The sequence below is a fragment of the Euprymna scolopes genome, chromosome 30, assembly GCF_053919585.1.
Source record: "Euprymna scolopes isolate OS-2025 chromosome 30, ASM5391958v1, whole genome shotgun sequence".
In the NCBI taxonomy this organism is placed as follows: Eukaryota; Metazoa; Mollusca; class Cephalopoda; order Sepiida; family Sepiolidae; genus Euprymna; species Euprymna scolopes.
In genome coordinates this window covers 85,554,646-85,577,925 of record NC_136511.1, presented here as the reverse complement: position 1 = coordinate 85,577,925, position 23,280 = coordinate 85,554,646, and the positions used below count along the sequence as shown (strand labels likewise).

Here is a 23,280-nt window from a genome sequence, read left to right as displayed (position 1 = left end):
ATTAAATATAGAAAATAAGTTTCTTTTTTAAATCACAAATTTCTTATTCTATTAATTATGCTAAAATAATGCTCTCTTTTCCACAAGTTGTAAATGTTTGCAAGCTTTCCAGCGAAAAGCACTACAACAAATGCCACCGAGGATAACTTGCAAGATTTTCTGTGGCACCGTTTATCAATTGGTAAAGACAGAGTCAAACCAAAAATAAAGATAAAAGGTGCAAAGTTCATCCAGTAGGGATTCATTTTAAATGTAATGAATGATTTCTAAAAAGGTTCAGCATGATTATGTCACGTTTTATCAATCAGCTGATACAACAAGCACCAACAATCATTTCTTTTGGCAAGTTTCATTTATGTTTAGTTTGTTAAAATCTATTCATATATTTTTTGCTTTTGTTTGTTTTGCAGCATATCAACCACTTATGAGGTGTTATATATTGGTTTGTTCTTAATGTTTTTGTTTTTTTTTGGGGGGGGGGGGGTCTTTATATTTTAGTGTATATTTTGATCTCTTTCAGAAAATGGATAATTTTTGGGGGATCAATCTTGTTTAATATTGTTTTCTTGGTAATACTTTGTTCGGGTTTGTTTAAGGTCAATGCAGTTCGTCAGTATATGGTGTACTGTGTAGGGTTCTTGACACGTTATACAGATAGGTGTCTCCTCCCCTTTCAGTAGATGTGAGTGTGACCTATTCGCAATCTGGTCATTACTACCTCTTTTCTTGTTAACTTTTGTGTGTCTCGTTCCAATATTTGGTGTTATTTGGAATAATTTATTTTCTGTACATGAGCTCCAGTTTTCTTGCCATTTTCTCTTCAAATATATGTTTAATTTAGTCTTTAGGTCTGTATGGGAAATTTTTCCACATACGTGGTTTTGTTGCAGGGATTCTTTTGCTGCCTTATCTGCTTGTTCATTCATATAGATGCTGATATGGCTGGGTATTCAGCAAAAGATGTTTTTTTTTTCATGGTTATGGCATCTTTTTTGTTTAGCAGCTTTGTAATAAGTGGGTTTATCATTTTTTTTCTTTTAGTGATATGAGTATCGAGAGTGAGTCTGTAAGTATGAGATATTTTTGATGGTCATCGTTGGTTATTAAATTTAGTCCCACATCTATGGATGTTGGTTCTGCATTGAAAATAGAAGATTTGTTTAGGAGTCTTTCCTTTAGTTTTATTTTTTTGTGGATGGTTGCGCATCCTACTTTGTCTCCATCTTTTGATCCATCTGTGTATTCCTTATATGTATTCCGGATATTAGTTAGTTCTTCATGGAGGAATGATGGGTGGGTTTTTGTTTTGGAATATTTTAACATTATGAGTGGTTGTTTGTCATCCAGGGTGGAGTTTTGCTTTTGAAATCAATAAAATGTGATATTCTTTTTTAATAGAAACATTCTAAAAGCACAGTTCTAATTGTGAAAACTGCAATTTGGGTCATTAAATGAAATTACAGTATCCTTTATGAGGGCTGCAAAAGGCACCGCAGAATTGATGTGCCTACCCCAAATGAGCATGTTTAAAAACAGAAGAGCACATGAACCAAAATCAAATAACATCATTGAAAAAAAAAAACAATAATTTGATAAAACACCTGGAATAATAACACTTTAGTCCCAAAATATAGATAAAACTAACATTTAGAAAAAAAAAAAAAAAAAAAGGGGGGGGGGGTATTGACTGCTTAGGCAAGAATATCTTGAAATTTTAAATATTTTACAGATTCTATATTTGACAAAGGAAAAGAAAAGATTAACACTTGGTAAAACGAAGAACGAATGTGGTCGTATATAAGTACAGGAGCTGGTATGCACACATTAAAAACATCACAATTTTTTTTTTAAGTAGAAATTAAATATAGAAAATAAGTTTCTTTTTTAATCACAAATTTCTTATTCTATTAATTATGCTAAAATAATGCTCTCTTTTCCACAAGTTGTAAATGTTTGCAAGCTTTCCAGCGAGAAGCACTACAACAAATGCCACCGAGGATAACTTGCAAGATTTTCTGTGGCACCATTTATCAATTGGTAAAGACAGAGTCAAACCAAAAATAAAGATAAAAGGTGCAAAGTTCATCCAGTAGGGATTCATTTTAAATGTAATGATTTCTAAAAAGGTTCAGCATGATTATGTCACGTTTTATCAATCAGCTGATACAACAAGCACCAACAATCATTTCTTTTGGCAAGTTTCATTTATGTTTAGTTTGTTAAAATCTATTCATATATTTTTTGCTTTTGTTTGTTTTGCAGCATATCAACCACTTTGGGGTCATTTAATGCCGAAACGTTAGTTATGAGGTGTTATATATTGGTTTGTTCTTCTTAATGTTTTTTTTTTTGGGGGGGGGGGGGGATCTTTATATTTTAGTGTATATTTTGATCTCTTTCAGAAAATGGATAATTTTTGGGGGATCAATCTTGTTTAATATTGTTTTCTTGGTAATACTTTGTTCGGGTTTGTTTAAGGTCAATGCAGTTCGTCAGTATATGGTGTACTGTGTAGGGTTCTTGACACGTTATACAGATAGGTGTCTCCTCCCCTTTCAGTAGATGTGAGTGTGACCTATTCGCAATCTGGTCATTACTACCTCTTTTCTTGTTAACTTTTGTGTGTCTCGTTCCAATATTTGGTGTTATTTGGAATAATTTATTTTCTGTACATGAGCTCCAGTTTTCTTGCCATTTTCTCTTCAAATATATGTTTAATTTAGTCTTTAGGTCTGTATGGGAAATTTTTCCACATACGTGGTTTTGTTGCAGGGATTCTTTTGCTGCCTTATCTGCTTGTTCATTCATATAGATGCTGATATGGCTGGGTATTCAGCAAAAGATGTTTTTTTTTCATGGTTATGGCATCTATTTTGTTTAGCAGCTTTGTAATAAGTGGGTTTATCATTTTTTTTCTTTTAGTGATATGAGTATCGAGAGTGAGTCTGTAAGTATGAGATATTTTTGATATCCTACTTTGTCTCCATCCTTTGATCCATCAGTGTATTCCTTATATGTATTCCGGACATTAGGTAGTTCCTCATGGAGGAATGATGGGTGGGTTTTTGTTTTGGAATATTTTAACATTATGAGTGGTTGTTTGGTCATCCAGGGTGGAGTTTTGCTTTTGAAATCAATAAAATGTGATATTCTTTTTTAATAGAAACATTCTAAAAGCACAGTTCTAATTGTGAAAACTGCAATTTGGGTCATTAAATGAAATTACAGTATCCTTTATGAGGGCTGCAAAAGGCACCGCAGAATTGATGTGCCTACCCCAAATGAGCATGTTTAAAAACAGAAGAGCACATGAACCAAAATCAAATAACATCATTGAAAAAAAAAACAATAATTTGATAAAACACCTGGAATAATAACACTTTTGTCCCAAAATATAGATAAAACTAACATTTAGAAAAAAAAAAAAAAAAAGGGGGGGGGGTATTGACTGCTTAGGCAAGAATATCTTGAAATTGTAAATATTTTACAAATTCTATATTTGACAAAGGAAAAGAAAAGATTAACACTTGGTAAAATGAAGAACGAATGTGGTCGTATATAAGTACAGGAGCTGGTATGCACACATTAAAAACATCAATTTTTTTTTAAAGTAGAAATTAGATATAGAAAATAAGTTTCTTTTTTAAATCACAAATTTCTTATCCTATTAAATTATGCTAAAATAATGCTCTCTTTTCCACAAGTTGTAAATGTTTGCAAGCTTTCCAGCGAGAAGCACTACAACAAATGCCACCGAGGATAACTTGCAAGATTTTCTGTGGCACCGTTTGTCAATTGGTAAAGATACCAAAAAGATCCAAACCAAAAACGAACAAAAAGGTGCAAAATTCATTTAGGCAGTCTGGTACTACTACATCCAAATTAACTTTTGTCTGCCTTTTCAGAATCTCATATTTGACTTGAAAAATTGATAGATATATAAAAGAAATAATGTACAAGGGAGAAGGTGATTGGAATTGGGGGAGGAGGAGGTCCTGAAAAGCATAACTTACCTTCTTCCTCCTCTTCTTCTTCTTTTACTTCTACTTTAACTGAAAAAAAAAAAAATAAAAAATAAATAAATAAGATATAAATCACTCAATACATCAAATGAGAATTCCTAATTTCTCATCCAGAAAATTCCTTATAAAACTAAGTCATAGAAATCAGCCATCTATGATTCCCTGCATCTCAAAAACTTAAATACGGCCAATAAAAAAAAAAAAAAAAATTTTTTTAATCTGCACGTTTAAATAAGATTGCTATTTCGAAATAAAGTTTTTTTTTTAAAAAGAATATTTATCTTTTATTAAGATTTCCATATAAAACTAAAAACTGAAAAAACATCTCGATAGTTACAAGAGAAGGAGTTATCTCTCACTCATACTTTTCAACGTATGTTTTATACAATAACCCAATAATTCATTCTTTTCATTTGAATAATTGTAATTTCTTAAAAGTACAACTTACATATATTTATATATACATGAAGACTTGTTTTTAAAGCCAGTTTAACTGACTAATGCCAATATATGAAGGGTCATGGATGAATACATTTATGTTTTAAAATAAAAGATTAAAATAAAAACGAATTGTGGTGAATTTAATTTTTTTATTTTAGATATTTTTAGTAAATGCTTTTCCATTTTGTTTATTTAAATAAGCAATTATGAGTAAATATAAATGTGCAAGTTATAAGTAAGAAACATACAAAAAGTGGTCACATTTTTATGCAAAGATACGATAGGTTATTGGGGCATAATGTAGAAATATTTACTGTAACTATTTACAATTTGATTTACAATATTTCTCTTTTTTAATTTGGTAAATAAATCAAAATTAAAAAATTTATGCACTTACCAGCATGTTTCTTCTTTTTGGGTTTTTTTTCTTCTTCCTCCTCCTCCTCCTCTTCTCGTTTCCTCTTTTTGCCTAATGTGGAATCTTTCTTCTCTTCATATTTTTGAACAAAGCTTAAAAAAAGACAAATCAAATGACAATGTTTTTAGTTTAAACAAAGTTAACTGTAATTCACATGTTACATAATGGATTGGAGAATGTGACTTTGGTTGGTTGTGTATGTGGAGGGATGAGAGTCATTATTTTGACGCAGAAGAAATTAAGCCAGAAATCTTAAAAAAGGTTATAGCCAATAAAATTTATTTCATTCCTTTTAAACAATGATTGTATCAAAAATTATTAGTTAATCTACATCAAGCAACCATAAACAATCTTCATCTATATATAGATAAAACAATAGAGATATGCATATATTAACTGATAACTACTAACCACATAACATGAAATTAACAGGAAATAGTAATCGTACACCAACAATGGTTTCTAATGAGTAAAAAAATCTTGCTTTGGATGAATGAATTAATAACACGTACAGAAGTTATGTTGGCAAGTTAAAATGAAAAATGTTAATTTCAACTTGCTGACATTTCTTTTCTACATGCCCAATTCATTAACTTGTTTAACATTAAACCTTTTTTGCCTAGCTCTTGATAGCTACATTGGTAGGGAACACAGCTTGAATGCTAAATATTTTGGTTTTAATTTTACCTGATGGCACCAAAGTTATTTTTTTTAAAACTTCTGAAATCAGTAATTAATTTCCTATATAATAAAATAACTGCATAAATTGCCTTTTGGACCAAAATATCCGAGGTTTGCAACAACAGATGCCACATACATCTAGCCTAATAGCAACTATCTTATGTAGCTTTCAAACACCATTATAGACACATTCAGTCGTGATAATAAAATGCTATATTGTATCCCATGAGCAACATCACAATTGAACATCTTTAGAAGAAATAATTCCTATTTTTCTCTCTAAATATTTAGTCCTACCACCGCTACCAGTTGTCACCGAAACCAATTCTCCATGTTCCACAGATACTGTGATCACACTGACCGTAACTGGCTCATAGATACACATAATCTTTCTAATTTCTGATTCATAAATAATAATAAAGTCACCCTTGCCAAATTCCATCCATTCTGATTGGCTAAGCTCTGAAAATTGTATTCCGGATTCCAGTTATAAGCTCCATAAACAAACACTACCGTTAAAATATGGCATCACTAGGAGACATTTTTTGGCCAGGATTTACATTCATTTGCTGCATAGGTCATTACAGACATGTAACATGGAAAAGAAAATCATTAAACTAACACTAAATAATCTATTTACTTGCTTTCTTTCACAAGGTTTAAAATAGGCTACCCACTATAAGATTCTCCGTCGTAGTTGTCAGCGACAACTTTGTCAAAACATCAACAAAACTGGGTTCTTTTACCATTAAACACTGTGTACATTGGTGATGTTTAAAAACGCATTTCACGTGTATTTATATATTAAAGAGTTTAGGTCCTCCAAATATTTGCGACTTATTTTAAGACTTCCTATAAACACACACATATATATATATATATATATATATATATATAAAACATGCCAACGACATCTTCAGTCATAACAAAACTGATTTTTACCATTAAACACTGCATGTATATTGGTGATGTACAAAATGATGCATTTCATGTGTATTTATATAATGAAGAGTTTAGCTCCCAAATATTTGCAATTTTTACATTAAGATTTTTTCTAAAACCATAAAAACGTCTTCGTAATAACTAAATTGAAGAGGTTGCTCCCAAATGTGTTTTTAAAAAAAATTATGCCTAAAAAAAGGAAGTTTATTGAACAACAAACTTATTTTAAATATACTCTTATGTAGAAGCAAAACTTTTCAAAACATAAATAGGTATGAAATGTGTATTTCGCCACAGTACATTCATTTTCACTACGGGTGCCAGTGCTCGCTATTATACTGAGCCGGCAGTGACTCCCTCTAACAAGCCTTGTTTGTTTTTATTTTTTTCAGGTAGGTTGAGGGTATACTTCCACCATGCAACGCCAGTAGACGGGTTCATTCTTTGAATTTTGTTGTTCCTAGCATATGACCTCCCTTCACATTACACTACTTATATATATTATGGTTGTATTCAATACAAGCAAAACCTATCCTCTGAATAAAAAATCATAAATTTTTTCTCATTTAAATATTTTAATTTTTCTTATTTACTTTTTTTTATTTTAATATTCGATTAATAAAATTTAAGCAAGAAACAGACATGCGATCTTGTCTGATAATTTTATCAAGAGAGAGTAGAAAAATTTTAAATACTGGATATAAAAAAGGGGGTGGGGTCATATAAGGATACAGAAGATTTAGAATATATTTAATATATATATATATATATATATATATATATATATATATAAAGTGACTGTGTCTTCTAAGAAATAGTCTACTGTCAAGTTTTGGTATACAAACTTGAAACTGGATATATAAGGAATTTGGACTTGTGGAACAAATTAAATTTAGTCGGAAACAATAGCTGCTAAGGGGTCAAAATAGAAAAAAAAAAAAAAAAAAAATTTAATTGGAATTTGTCAGGCATAAGTTGACTAAACATGTTATTTTTATGCATGCACACATATACATTTATTTTTTGAAATTTTGTATGCATATGGGTCAGACCATAAATATGGATGGATTCTAGCTGATGGTATGTGTCATAAAAAAAACTTGAAATTACTATGCATTGGGTACAATATAATAATCAGTAGAGTATTGCCTCTGTAATAAATACAAAATCTGCATAAATTAAGATAGCCTATTTTACGATTGGGCAATGCTGAACAGCCTGCTAGTGTGTGTGTGTATATATAAAATTTTAATTAGAATGTTCTTTTCCAATTACACCCAGGATGAATATTATGAGAAACAATTCTTAAATCATATAGCATATGCAAAATTTATAAAATTCTAGAAAAAAAAAAAAAAAAAAAAATTTTTTTAAATTATTCTTTACTTTACAAATTGTCATTTTAAAACTACACTTGATAATTTAGAATGCTGAAAAGTAAAAAAAAAAATAAAATAAAAATTTACAATTAGAACTAGCCGAAATATGCAATGCAGAAAAAGCAGAAAAATATTAATGTGCGCAGATGTCAAAAAAGGTTAAAAAGCTTAAAATCATGTCATTTCAAACAGGAAATATCTGAAATATTTTAGTAATTTTCCTCTTATTATATCATTTATTAATATTATTGCATAGAGAAAATAGGGCACTGGAATAAGAAATGAATAGCATTAAAAACTTATAAACTGTTAAAAAATAATTATGCAAATTAGATGTATCCCAACTCCAATAAATATAGATTTCAGAGAAATTTGAATTTAGAGTTCGTTTTATGGCAAAATTTTTTTAAGGTGTGATAATGAAAAAGCTTTCACATTTATATAATTTGAAAATGCTTGCAAGCTTTCCAGCGAGAAGCACTACAACAAATGCCACCATTTGTCAATCGATAATAATACTAAAAATTCAAAAGACAGAAAGTGCCTTACAAGGGAAAGTTGCTTTTTATTTTTCTTAAAGAAACAAAAAAATAATCACCTTTTGTTTTCATATTTGTCCCATTTCTTTGCTTTGGAAGCTCCACTCAATCGCCGAGACTGCAAAAAGAAAATAATCATAATTGCCAAATATCCACCATTTAATATAATTGCTTTACTTATGAATATTGATTAACTAAGATATAGCAAACTCTTACAAATCATTTTCGTGGATACTTCAGTTATGCAATGTGCATAGATGAACTTGTATGTACCTCAATGGTTGGTCGATTGTACAGAAAACTAATGCAAATATAACGACAACTTTTTTTTAGGTCAGATTTTTTTTTTAGTATGCTGTTAAGTTTTTAATATAATCTTTTTTTTTTTTTTTATCAAAATGCAGCCTGGTAAAAATCGAAGTCATCACTGAATTTCTCCTAAAATGAATGGTTGGGTCTATAAATGAGTGAAAATGAGTGAATAAGAATTGCGTAATTGAGATACTATCTTCAACTTAAGATTTTATTTAACATAATCAAATATTTTATTTTTCTTCTTTTAAACTAATCAATCACTTATCAAGGCTAAAAAACAGTTGATGTTATCAGACAGATTGTTAGTTGAATGACAAGAATATTATGAAAGAAAGAGGATGAATTAAATTTGATTAGTTATCGAGGCCAGTTTATGACAAGTACTTTTTTGATTGGTTGGTTGGTCCCACAAATGGAAAATTGTTAATTTTGTTTAAATTTTTTAAATTTAGATCGAAGTTATAAACTTCTAAACCTTAACAGATATCCTATCTATACTTTGATCTTTCATTTTTCTTTTATCATTCAAGGCAGCTTTCGGATAAAGTAAAAGATGGACAAGGGATGAAAAGATTTGGGGGTGGGGGCTAGATGATGATACTTACACTGCCTTCTTCCATGGCCTTCAACCGCCGTTCCAATTTGGCTTTGTGCTCCAAACCCAATTCAGCATCATCACCCTCACCAAGAGCATCATAACGAATGGCTAGAGAAGCCTTTGCTGCTAAAGTACGGGAAATCTGAAAAAGAAAATATTTTTTTTATAAGTACATTTTCTCTAACAAACCAATTATACATTTGTGAAATAAACATTCTTTTTCTAGTTTTCAGAAGGCACAGATATTTTTCACAAACAGATTTTATACAGATTAAATAAACTACGAGCATACACGTTTATTGATGCCATTTTCAAGATTGCAATTCCAGTTGTTTACGATCAGCTTTTCTCATTATCAATCACAGCCAATAGATTTAATAGATGCATCTAAAAAAAAATTTTTCTTTTAGAGGAATCTATGTCTAAAAGAGGGTTGGTCCACTGTTCAATCATTAAACAATATTGAATGAATTCAATATTTTTCATTTCATTTCTAATTAAGAAATAGTACAATCTATACTCCTATAAATTCTTTTTTCTTCTGTGTGTATTGATATTCATATTAAAACCCTCTTTTCTATTTATTTATTTATTAAAAAGAAAATACGATTTTCTTATATCTTGGTTGTGCAATTGCAAAAGATCTAGCTAATTTGCATATTTTAAACATTCATTTTAATTCCCTATTAGTTACTTCGATTTTCTAATGGGATAATCATCTTTAGTTAACTATTACGTGTAATTATATTCATGCAGATATTCTACGATTTATACTTGCATATTATTTGCGTAAAAAGTTTATAGTAAACACAAAATTGTTTCCATATATATTTATGTATACGTACGTATATATTTTTGTTTAACAAATTTTGCCTACCAAACTCCTCCTAGAGTTTTTGGTCTACAGACATGAAACTTCATATATAAGGTATTTAAATCCATGCAAAACTATATTTGGGTTTTAGCCTGGAAACATCGGTGCAAAAGTGTGAAATTTTTTTTTTTCTTTTTAAATTAAATTTGCCAGGTGAAGGTTGAATGCCGGCATTACGAATGCATCATGTAGTAGCTATTGGTTCACATTTTAATTTTTAGCCTTGCAGTAAACATGTTTTCATAGCCCAGCTGTTGACGGCAGAGGCAAAATAAATCGTTTTGGTTCTCTGTGGTGGCGCAGGAGTCTTTTTTTTTTTTTATATACTTTTTAAATCATTACTATATATTGCATCCAATCTATCTATAAAAGTGAAAATGTCTGTCTTTTCTCTATGGTAGTAAAGGAAGACTATTATACAGAAAAGAATTACTTTACATATTCACTTTTTTTATATATAAATATGCACATAACCTTATGAACAGTACATAGGGCTGGAGCAAAGCCGGGCGGAACTGCTAGTTAGTCATTTAAAAAAATAGTGTTTATATAACAACGGTATAACATTGATAATGCTATACATTTGAGTTACCTGGAAATTTAGACAAGACCCTCAAGCACCCCAAGTATTAATGTTTTTTTTTTTTTTTGGTGAGAAGCGTCAAAATTTGTACTCCACTACCAAACATTGAAAATTCGGGAGTTCAACATTTTATCAATGCACAGTTTTTGTTACCTCAGAGGTAGTGACGAATAAAGTGTTTTCTTCATTTGAAGATAACATCGGAATTCATTTTCATCGTAGGTGAACAAAAATTCATCAAAAAGATGCATCTACATAGGAGGCTGTCAGTAACTTGTTTCATTATCAAATGAACAAATTTTAAAATTTGTTCCTGTTCTCATTTGTTAAAATTATTTTAAAAATACATATTTACCTTTCCCTTTAGTTTGGCATTACTTTGTCCAACCAATGATGCATGATATATCAAACCATATTTGGGCGTATCATGTTTAGTTTTCAAAGCACGGAAAAGGGCCTTTTCAGCACCCAAAATTTGGATGGTTGATGACGGGTGCTTTGCTAAATTCATCAAAGAACCTAAAATAAAAATTTAAAAATATTAGCTTTCTTGAATACAAAGAAAAATGCTGTTTCAGATTTTTTGAGATGAGGATTGAAAATTCGAACTACTGTTCTTATCTTGGATGTTAATTTCAGCTGATGTCACCTTCAACCTTCTGTTAAATTCTTTATTCAATCCTTAGAGAGTAGTTGGTTCTCATCCCCTCAGTCATGTTAAGATAGAAGCTTTAAAGAATTCACAATTGTATTTTAATATCACAGATACTGGGGATTGAACCATCAACTTGTAGAAGACTCGCTTAGAGCTGATTATTACTTAGCACTTTATCATTACACCACGGTCTAATCTATCCCTTTGAATCAAAAAGTTCAGTTCAAAATTCTTTATAGATTTGCATAGTTCGACAAGATACGCATTAAATCTGAGATTATATCATCCAAAACATTGAGAATAATATCCAAGATGAGAAGAGTCGTTTAATAGAAATAAAGAAAACTTTAATTCCTGCAATATTGATTTATACTAGATAAAATGAATTGATTTATACTAGATAAAATGAATTGATTTATACTAAATAAAATGAAAGATTGTAATTATAAAAGCTTTTGCAAATATAATTAAATAAAATCGCTTAAAATAGAATTTATTTTCAATTCTATTTTTATACACCTGTTACAATGGTTGTGGGGATAAGGGTGCTGGATAGAACTCAGTTGAGGGATGATTCAAACTGTGTAACCAACAAAACAAGAAATATAATCTTAAAATACATGGAGATCTACTGCATTTGATAATATATACACGTTGCTTTTTATTTTGAGGGCACCACACAGGTAAAGGAAAAATTCCAAAATTAGCATTAAGTTAATGCAGCCCGTTCAAAAAAGCTCCTCAGGAAAATAAACAAAGAAATGACAGCTACTAAAAATACAGTATATTTATAAGTGGCAGAGTGCTAAACTTGGGACTCCGGAGTCCTAGGTTCAATTCTTGTCTGGTTCAGCTACACTGATAAGTTGTATGACAAAACATGTGTCCATTTAATAAATAAATATGCACACTAAATATAAGAAATCCTTTATTTTATGAGAACTTCATAGTTTTGTTATACAGTACATGAATCTATTGTCATTTAATGTTCATAGTTTGTTTTAATTTGTTATATATTTGTGTTAGATTTCCTGATAGTTTGTCTTAGTGCAAGTGTAAAAATCTCTAAATTCTTTTGCATAAACTTTTTAAATATTTTAGCTTTTAAACTTTCATGTTACTTGTACTATAAAAAAGTAGTATTTTCAGTGAGAATTGTTTGTGTTCATGCGTATGACCTAGACAAAGACACCCATTTTATCACATCACAGATCTCCAGGGCGGCTAGATATAGTATTTCAATACTACCCACACACCATAACACCCATCAAGAAAATAAAGCTTTTAAAAACCCATTATTTATTAGTTAAATTTCAAAATAGTCTTAAATTAAAGCACTGGGATGTTTTTTGTGCCATCAGATTATTGGGTGATGGATCAGGTGTCATCATTGATGGATTAAACCTCAATTTTAAACTTTAAATCATCATTTGGCACAGAAATTAAAAATTACACAAGTTGATCTTGTCTGGCAACTTGTTCCAGGAAAGAAAAAAAAAAAAAAAAAAAAAAAAAAAAAAAATCCGTTACATTCAAATTTTGCAATACATTTTCAGTTTGTATAGTTTTAAGAGTGGCCAACCCAACCTATCTGATATATATAAGTGAGATAAGACAGATTAAAAATCAGGTGAAATATCCTGATATTACCTGAGGTAATACTTTCAGGGTGATCCTAGCCAAAAAAGAGAAGCTCAATATTTAAGAATAGAGCAATATATAAGTTTAATGGTTAAAGTTAAATTCTGAAAATCAAAATGTAGACACATATATTCGAGTTAAGGGTTATGTTAATTTCCTTAATCCATGAATTTTCAATAATAGCTCATATCATCAGAGGAAATGAAATGTGGTTAGCAAAATATTCAGCAGTGATTTTGCTTTTCAGCACAAATATTGAAAAAGTTTTTTGGGTGGTGAATAATAATTATTTATAATTATTATTCACCACCCAAAAAACTTTTTCAATATTTGTGCTGAAAAGCAAAATACGTGTCTATTCACAGCTGACCATTTTGCTAACCACATTTCCTCTGATGATATGAGCCATTATTGAAAATCCATGGATTAAGGAAATTAACATAACTCCTTCTATATATTCCTTTTGTCAAACAAATTCTTAACTTGAATATATGTATCTACATTTTGATTTTCAGAATTTAACTTCAACCACTAAACATATATATATATATACATACATACACACAATTCGTATACATTTTACACTTTGAAAGGATATCTGTCAGAAACAACTAATCTAGCAAAGTTACTAGAAATTTTTTTTTTTACTATTTTGATTTTTTTTGTTTAAATAGTGGAAGAATTTTTTTTTTTTTTTTTTTTAAAGTGAAGGGGAAATTAGCTCAAATTGATGTGATATTTGTATTTTCCATAAGCACATAACGAAATGTCAAAGAGAATTGGTTATTTTCCAGTGCCATCAGATTATTGGGTGATGGATCAAATGTCATCATTGATGGATTAAACCTCAATTTTTGCACATCATCATTTGACACAGAAAATACAATCCAAAACTGACAGAGGATGTTGAGGGTGGTGGATACAGGTGTCAAAACTATCATTCGTTAATAGATCAATAATCATAAACAATGTCAGATTTTCAGAGTTCATAAAATTTTAATTAAAATTTTTTTTTTTTAATTACTTATTTTAATTGAGTTTAAAAAAGCCAAGAGAAATTTTTGTCTTACCACTATGAGCAATAAGCCTGGCACCAACTAATTCTCCCACGAGAACAGTCAGATTTGGGGCAATCGCCACCATTCTGTTCTTTAAATAGTCAAATAAAGTTTCTCGATAATCAGAAATTTCAACTATCTGAAAAGGGAAAATATTAAATGAATATTAAGCGAGTTCAGAGAAATCTCCAAAAAGTGCACAGAAAATCTGTTAACATTTTTCTGAAACAAAGTATAACAATTTACTGAATAACAAAGGAAAAGATTGATTGAACAATTCCACATTTACAATAGAAAGGCAGACAATACACAACCACTGAGCACATAACATGCTAATTTTAATAAAAATACATTTTTCCACAGAGAAAAAGTATTAATTTGAGTATTTGATATCAGATCAATTTGCAAGTTTTTTTTCTTTCCAGATTAATTGCCTCAAACTTGAATTAAGGACCAACTACATAATGATCAATTTTGGACTTATAAATTTTAACACAAAATTGTTTCTTATCCAACAATTCTTTAAATACACCATAGAACTTCTCAGACCATCAGACAATGCTTATTTATATTACTGCATCTGTAGGAAATTTGGGAGCAACTCAAGTTTTTATGCCAAAGTACATTGTGATTCTTAAACATAGGACTATAGGGTCCACCCAAAAAAGAGAGAGAAGAGGGTAACAAAAATGTTTGATTTCCAAGTCATTTTAACTTTAGAACAGTTATACAAAAATATTTTTTTGCTGAGAAATTCTGTGCATGTTTTTTTTTTTTTTTTTAAATATTGTGAAAGATTAATAAAAACAAAACAGTAATTACGCTACCACTCTCCCCTTCCTCAGAACTTTCCTTAACCCTACCACTAAAGTCCAAATTAGAGGTGGGGTACCACTCCACTGCATTATACAAGGGATTTTTTTTTTTTTACCTGTTTACATAAACTCTTTATATTCATAATATCTTCTTCAGCAATTTCGGTTCCCATAGAAATCTCAGCTGTCGTTTTGAGTTCCTCTTCCACTTCTTCTGGGAGAATGTCAGAGAAATCCAAGTTAGCTGCATTTGTCCGATCACCTACAAAAACATAATATCAATATTTTTATTTAGATATTTTTCCCCTTTCCTTAAATCTAGGGTGGAAAACTAAATTGAGAACATATCCGTAAGATATTTCTCCCTTCACCTCAGAGGTAGTGACGAATAATTTATTAGGCTTCTTCATTTGAAGACATCAGAATTAAATTTCATCATTGGTGAAGTGAAGGGGGGGGGTAAGGGAAGAATAAATTTTATACAGGTAATCAATAAAGGTTTAAAAAAGTTTGCCAGAAGAGATGAAAAATTTAGATAAAATACTCACCCATGAGAAGAACGGTTTTTGCAAATGCATTACTATCTGTGACGATTTTGGAAAGTTCTGGAAAGTGCCAACCATACCATTCTTTGGCACGCATCACATAATTGTTTAATTCTTTATCTAAATCATCCAACAAAGCTATAAAAAAAATAAATAAATAAAATTATTTGGCATTTCTGAACTAGACAGATTGAATCATTTTGGTTTTTAATTTTTATTTATTTGTACATTTAACTTAGGGCAAACAATAACATTTAACTTAAAATGAGTTATCTCCCTTGCTGATTTATAGTCTTAGGTAATTAATCTTACACAGACAACAGAATTACAAATAAAATATAATTTATAGCTAAGTATGTTATATTAGCAATAATATGGTACAGCAATAAGAAATGAAAATTTGTTATGCAACTCTGAAAATCCATCAAGATTCATCGAGGTAAATTTTAACACTTCCTACACTTTCTAAAAACACATTTAAGCAATTTATTCCAAGCATATTAATGTGCAGTTTTAGAAATATTTCTTGCCTATAAATGGCAATAATAAGAAATTAAGAGTTATATTGGAATTTTTAAGTTGACTACTTTTCTAGTTGTTCAGAATATAAACACCTATCACAATCGCAAAAAAAGAACACCAGTGCACAGCTGTCAGATAAAGGGAGAACAATGTTGGTGTGAGTATATCATCCTGCTCCACTATTATCAATGGGAATCCATCAAAGAGCCGTGCATGAAAATGCATCCTTTCATACATCAATGAAGTCTACATATAAGTAAAAATTACATTTCGCGCAAAAACTTTGCCAGATGTTCTGGTACCCTCTTCACAAGCACCTTTGCAGTAAGTGGATGTTGTAAAAGATGCACAAATATGACCGTAACCTTGAAAAATGGTGTGCACCATCCCTAGATCAGAAACCATCATGTCAGGTTTAGTCATGATTGATCGGTTCAATGGTGTGGGCTGTAGGAGAGTTGTACACATGCGAACACTACTGCTTACACAGAAAATTGTCATCACCACACTGATTGTTAAAAAATGATTCCTTGATAGATTTTACATAATTGTACCAATTAAAATTGAAAAATACTTACAAATTGCCTGGACAATCATTGTATCAACTTTATCAGGTGTGAATTTTAATTTGTATCGGGATAAGCTTAAAAATAAAAAAAATAAAATAAACGTAAGTATCCAGAATAGATGTGCTCAAATTACAATATTTGCTACAACATAGAATCAACTACGTAATTGTTGAATGGTGCCACATAGAATAGAAAGGTTTTAAGGAAAAGTGATTTACATCATTAGTTTTTACCTCAGAGGTAGTGACGAATGTTTTGTCTTCTTCATTTGAAGACATCAGAATTCATTTTCATCATTGGTAAACAAAAAAGATTAAAAACTTTTTTTTTTTTTTTTTTAAGAGAAACTGGGATAATGTCTTGAAATTATAACATGGGTGAAATTGAAAGAAACAATTTAAAACATTTTTAATTTAGTAAATATTAGCAAATCTAGGAGAAAATTTTAAATGTTTACCTGTGAGCCAAGCCAATATTCATGGCAGCAACTTCTTTGTCAGAAATGCCAGTCAAAAGATTGGTAGCTTGCATTCGAATGCATCTCATTAACTCTGTTACGTTTGGGCTGCTCACACAAGGCAAATCCAACTTTTCCTGAAGAAAAAACGAGTATATATATACTAGCAAAACCCATGTGCTGGTGTTGTCCAGTGGAAAAATGATACAAACCATAATAGATTCAGTAAAAACCTTCCCTCCCAACAAATTGAACTATGATTATTTGGCACATTATTTTATACGAGTCAAGTAAAATACTGCTAGAAACTTTAATGCAGAGATATTATTTATTGAAACTTGGAAGCTGAAAGAATTTAATAGTTTGTTAGGTATCTAACAATCAGAGTATATAAGAAACTTATTGACACAATCATAAAACAACCAAAAACATGATTAAGACTTTCCACGGATATTAAAAAGTGTGTTAATGTGTAAAAAAGTAAAAATTCATTGGTCATGAATGAATATTTAATTTTGGAATGAAAACCAGAGAGAAATAAAAAAGTTTTGCACCATATTGTTTAAGTTTCTTTAAAAGAAATATATTTTTGTTTTAATAATATATTACTTATGTCCAATCTGTAATGATTGGTTAGTGAATGAGACGTTGAAAAAAAATCTGAAGATGATATCTGAATCCTTGTAATAAGGTGATACATTTTCTCAATTGACAAAATTAAATTTCAATAAAATCGAATTCATTAATAGTATAAATGCTAACAATGGCCACAAAATGGTGAAAATTAATGCCTGCCAACCATTTAAATGTGAATGATACTGACAATAGAACATAGCTTACCTTGATGATACTGCCAAGTTTGGCGTCAGCAACTGCCAGTTCTTCCACAACATCTTTCAAAACAGTTTTCTTCAAAAACTTTTTTAAATCCTTGCTTAATTTACTTTCAACGGCAGCAGTAGCAGCTGAAGAAAAAAGTTGATTGAATGTTAAAATAAAATTCTTAAAATGAGAAAACTAATTTAAAAGATAACTTGTGTTTTTGCTTTGTTCTGTTGGTAATTAGTATGCATTAAATGAAAGGGGGGGGGGGCTTGAACATGTGGCCCACAAATATTGCTGCAACCAATGGACACTATGTTAATGAAATTTTCCTAAAATTTCAATATGGATAAGGCTCCACTCTTTTCACAACATTGAAAAGATTTTTTCTAAGAAACATTTTATCAATAATATTACAAAAAGTCAAAACAAGTGTTTAATTTAATAAAGTTGGTCGCAGTCGAATTTGAAAACTTGTATTTTTATTACTATAAAGTTATTAAATTTTTAATGTCAGATTCAAACAGCTTTTCAGCTGACAAATCAAACTTTGCTTCTGATGAGCCATTACTTAGTACCAATATACTTCATGATTATGATATGGTACAGTATTATAAATCCCGGCCTACACCAAGTAGATTATCTTGTAGAAAATCGCACAACAAAACAGAGCGATGTTTTATCTGGGCACTGCGGTTATTACACATACCTGCTCTATCTAATATATTCAGCACTTTGGATTGACTAACATATACTCCTTACCTGATATGATAGTTAATTGTTACAGATATTGGTATACTTTGCCGTACAACATATATAGAAAAGACAATTATTCCTTCCTTGAAACAAAAATTAGGAAATTTTTTAAATGGCAATAAGATGAGTAAAATTTGTGACAGATCTTATGAAAATTTAATGTATAGTTTCATCTAAAATCTAAGAATTATCATAATTTGTTCTTTTCCATAAAGTGTTTATGGAAAGACTGACATGAATTGTATACTATTCTAAGGATTAAAAAAAAAAAGTTCTTACCTGCAAGTCCTTTTGTTGTGTCTTCAAATTTTTGGAAATATTTCAGTTGAATACTAAAAAAAAACAAACAAAAAAAGAGTTTAAGACATTTTTAATTTAAATCCGATCATAAGTTATATTTTATTTGACAGAAAAAGTAGGGACGTCCAACCAATTGTGAAGAACGGAGCACAAAATCCTGTGACGACAGACTTGTGTTAACTGTATAGAGTATAGAACAGCAAGCAATTTAATGATCTTTTATAAAAACCTTTATCTTCTTCAAACTGCAATTAATAATTAATCTTTGCTATAATTTTGTTAGGTTTTAAGATTTACACAGTTTAATGATTATAAACATTTGATATTATAAACATAACATGGTTTTACAAAAAATGTACTACTGTTCATGTGGTTAATTACAGGTTTCTATACTTATACTAAAGAGACAAACAAGAGAATTGTAGTGATCTACAAAAAGTTTATTTTTGTGCAATATTTTCTATCTACTACAGAAAATAGCTGACAAGTCATGTTTATATTATAATATTAAAAAAAAAAAAAAAAAAAAAAAAAGAAATTTAAACACCATTAATCTATGCTGTAACAGAACATTTTTAAATAATAGAATTTTAATAATTTTAATCTTAAAATTTAATTTTTAGGAAGTTTTTTTTCTTGGCAATTCAACTGATTATAATATATATATTAATTAGAAAAACCCCCATTAAAAAAAAAAAATTTATATCAACTGTTTATAACTGCAACTTCAAGTTTATCCAATACGTGGATTTAAACTTAAAAAATAAATATTTTTTTACTTATTTGAACTCTTATGTTCCATAATAGAAATTTTGATCAATTTTATTCAAATTCCGAAGAAATAAATGGGGAACACATACTATAGGGACTGCCAAAAGTCACAGAAATACCCCACCCTATATGTAACTTTATTATAAATTATTATCAGTATAACTTTTATAACATTTAAAAGGGCAAAATAAACCAGTAATAATTTTAAATTTTTTTCATCGAATGAAAATAATGAAATTGTGAGACGAAAATCGTGTTTACATAATTGGTGCTTTAAAATAACGTTCCCATGTAGTAGACATTCCGAACGTGAAAACATACCCGTATTTAATAAATCTAGCAAAAATCAACTAATTGTGAGATTTTCAATACTTATCCATTTTAGAATGAAATTACATATAAAATGCAGTTTTCATAAAATATACGAGGGGACATTTTTTAGTGCGTGCGTGTATTTTTCCGAAATTTGAACAAAATATATTTAAATCTATCGAAATTTCTATTTATTCTGAAACATAAGAGTTCAAATAAATTAAAAATATTTTTTTTTAAATTTAAATACTCATTGAACAAAAATTTACCTTGAAGTTGAAATTAAAAAATTGATATAAACTTATGTTTTTTTTAAAATAGCGGTTTTTCGAATTGAACTGCCAAGAAAAAGAAACTTCATAAACATTAATTTTTAAAAGATTAAAACGATTAAAATTCCATTATTTCAAAAGGTTCCGTTAGAACATAGATTTTGAATTGTATTTAAATTTTTTTTAAATATGAAGTTTTTTAATATAAACATGACTCTTGTCAGCTATTTTATCGCCTCATTAAAACCAATTTGAAAATATTATTGCACAAATATTAAGCATTTGTAGCCACCCCTCATATTTTGTTTCTCTTTTTACCGAACAAAATATGGAAGCCCGTAAGTAACCAAAAGAACATTCAGTAAAACCGTATTTCATATTTAATATACAAAATGTTTATAATATTATTAATCATTAAACTGTGTAAATCGTAAAACCTAACAAAATTATAAAAGATTAATTATTAATTACCGTTTGAAGATAAACAAAAGGTTTAAAAAAAATCAAGTCGCTTCTGCTTTTGCATAGTTCGTAATAGTACACACAAATATGACGTCACAGAAACATGTGGTCCAATCTTCACAATTGTCACTAACGTACTAAAAAAACATTTCTCCTCATATTTTCATTTTACAATGGATAAGTATAGAAAATTTCATGAAAATCTGACCATTAGTTGATTTTTGCTAGTTTTCTTAAACATGCATATGTTTTCATGTTCAGGATGCTTACTACATGGGAACGTTATTTTAAAGCGTCAATTATGTAAACACGATTTTTGTCTCGCAATTTCATTATATTCATACGATTTTTTTTTTTTTTTTTTTTTAAATCATTTTTAGTTTATTTTGACCTTTTAAATAGTACGTAAGTTATATTGACGATATTAACTTAAAAAGGATATCTAAAAAAGCAAAGAAACTTACATTTTATTCGCAGATTCAGGACTTTCAAAGTCTTTGAATAAATCTTCTGATTTGGACAATTTTTTTTCATCTAAAACCTGAAAGAAAAAACTTATCTTTATAAAAATGGAATTAATGATAAATATTTTACGGTTCTTGTTTAGTTGAATTAAGACATTAAAAAATGAAAAAAAAAAAAAAAAATTGGTAAATATACAGATACGCTACCTACAACAGAACACCAACCACTATTTGTTTTTTATGGGGTAATCGAGGTCACTGACAACGAATCTGATAATCAAACCCGGGGCAAATTTACCGTTTGCATGGTATTAACCCCTGAATCCACAAACTACTTTCCGCCATTTTACAGCTTCCGTTTACGGTATGCGCGAGCGCGCATAACAAACGACGGTTGTTGAATGTGCCTTCACGTAGCAAACTACCTTTTCACATGGCATACGAATCTTTTGTGGAACATTTAAACTTATACGAAAAAGAAAAGCACTCCAAGTGTGTGTGTGGGGGGGGGGATAATGCAGGAGAGACTTTTTTCCCCCAGAACAGAACTAATTTTTTTTATTTTATTTTCATTGGCGGACAATTTAAAATTCAAAGAAAAAAATTGTCTAAAAAAAAAAAAAAAAAAAAAAAAACATTACAGTACTTTTTGGGGGGAGTTTATTTTTTTGTTGTACGTAGTTTTTAATGCGGTTTACAAAAACTAGGCATCGCCAAAAATGGCCGAAAAATCAAGTTGTTTTTTAAAACTAAATTACATTTATTAAAATCCATTATTTCTGAGTAACTTTATTTTCCAGAAAGATAAAACCCTGAATTTTATCATATAGAAAACAGATTAATGTAAAACTTTTTCTATTTTTAATTAAATTTTAAATGTTAAATTTTCCCAAAAAGTTAATTGACATTTTTTGTCTTGCACAAAAAACGTACATAAATATTTAAAAAAAAAAAAAGGTTTTTGAAATAATTTATTTATTTGGTGTCTAAGATTTAGGGTGATTTTCTATGAGAATATGCAAAAATATTATAATATAAGTACCTGGATTTCAAATAATTCCACTTATTCATATAGGCAACCAGTTACTTCGCGTCGATCTATGGAAAACCAAACAGGCCAAAAAAAACTTATTTTTAAGTGACGAAAATTTCAATGTATTATTAACGCTGAGGCTGGCCAGTACCAGATATTTGTATGAGTTTGGTTTTTAATGTGTATGTGTGTGGGAGCCAGGCTCCCCAAAATGGGGGGGGGGGGGGGCAGAATAAAAAATTTTTTTTTTATTTCAGCGCGTTTGGTCCACCGTAGTCGAAAGGCGGCAAACGTTTTCAAATAGGATCGAAAAAATAATGCTATTTTTAACACAAAGGGCACAATATTTATCGATTTTTTTTTGTATCGATTCTTCAAAGCATGCCCTATTTAATAATGGTCATGTATTATTCGGCTTGCTAAAAAAAAAATTGTTAATTTATCAAAGATTTTAAAATGGCTTTTTTTCATATAAATATTAAACTTTTTTTGTTTTTGTTTTGCTTAACTTAAATTATTTTACTTAACATATTCACCGAATTTCACACTTCAAAACTCAAAAGCGGGATAATTAAACACAATCCAAGTTCTGATATTCAGACGTCAAAATAAGGTATGCAAACAATTTTTTTTTTTTTTTAAATCTATAATCCTGTCCCTTACAACAACACAATGTTTTGTTCAGATTCAGATGATTATTTTAAGCATATTTGGAACCCCCTCAAAACATTTGGGGGGGGGGGGGGTTGTAAGCAAAAAATAAAATAAAACATGGACACCAAAAATCATGGTCCCAAGAAAATACCCCCTCCTAATAAAAAAAAAAAAAAAAAAAAAAAAAAAAAAAAAAAAAAAAAAAAAAGCCAAATTTTCAAAACAAGAGAGACTAAATGTTGAAAAAAAAAAAAAAAAAAAAAAACAAATTCGGGTTTTATTTCAGCCTTAGGGTCTAATGTGTTTTATAATGATTTAAAATTAGACTACTCGTGGTCCAGTGGTCCACTGGGTCAGTATGTTATGGAATTCATGTATGA

The 23,280-nt window shown here is 29.5% G+C and overlaps 1 protein-coding gene and 1 non-coding gene across 2 annotated transcripts in view; both read right to left on the bottom strand.

The window, feature by feature from the left end:
- The window catches only part of LOC145254875 (nucleolar protein 58-like), a 34,496-nt gene that overhangs the window by 4,656 nt on the left and 6,560 nt on the right, over nucleotides 1-23,280 (bottom strand). The window contains exons 2-14 of the mRNA XM_080113752.1: nucleotides 21,214-21,290; nucleotides 18,912-18,964; nucleotides 17,895-18,019; nucleotides 17,055-17,191; nucleotides 16,607-16,671; nucleotides 15,510-15,644; nucleotides 15,078-15,223; nucleotides 14,159-14,285; nucleotides 11,148-11,311; nucleotides 9,343-9,477; nucleotides 8,482-8,540; nucleotides 4,861-4,973; nucleotides 4,014-4,052 (exon numbers count right to left, since the gene is read on the bottom strand). Coding sequence (XP_079969878.1) covers nucleotides 4,014-4,052; nucleotides 4,861-4,973; nucleotides 8,482-8,540; nucleotides 9,343-9,477; nucleotides 11,148-11,311; nucleotides 14,159-14,285; nucleotides 15,078-15,223; nucleotides 15,510-15,644; nucleotides 16,607-16,671; nucleotides 17,055-17,191; nucleotides 17,895-18,019; nucleotides 18,912-18,964; nucleotides 21,214-21,290 — 1,375 coding nt within the window. The remainder of the gene's footprint in view (nucleotides 1-4,013; nucleotides 4,053-4,860; nucleotides 4,974-8,481; nucleotides 8,541-9,342; nucleotides 9,478-11,147; nucleotides 11,312-14,158; nucleotides 14,286-15,077; nucleotides 15,224-15,509; nucleotides 15,645-16,606; nucleotides 16,672-17,054; nucleotides 17,192-17,894; nucleotides 18,020-18,911; nucleotides 18,965-21,213; nucleotides 21,291-23,280) is intronic.
- Nucleotides 12,800-12,882, bottom strand: LOC145255060 (small nucleolar RNA SNORD83). Its single transcript, XR_013863850.1, has one exon. It is a non-coding gene; the product is annotated as a small nucleolar RNA SNORD83 (small nucleolar RNA).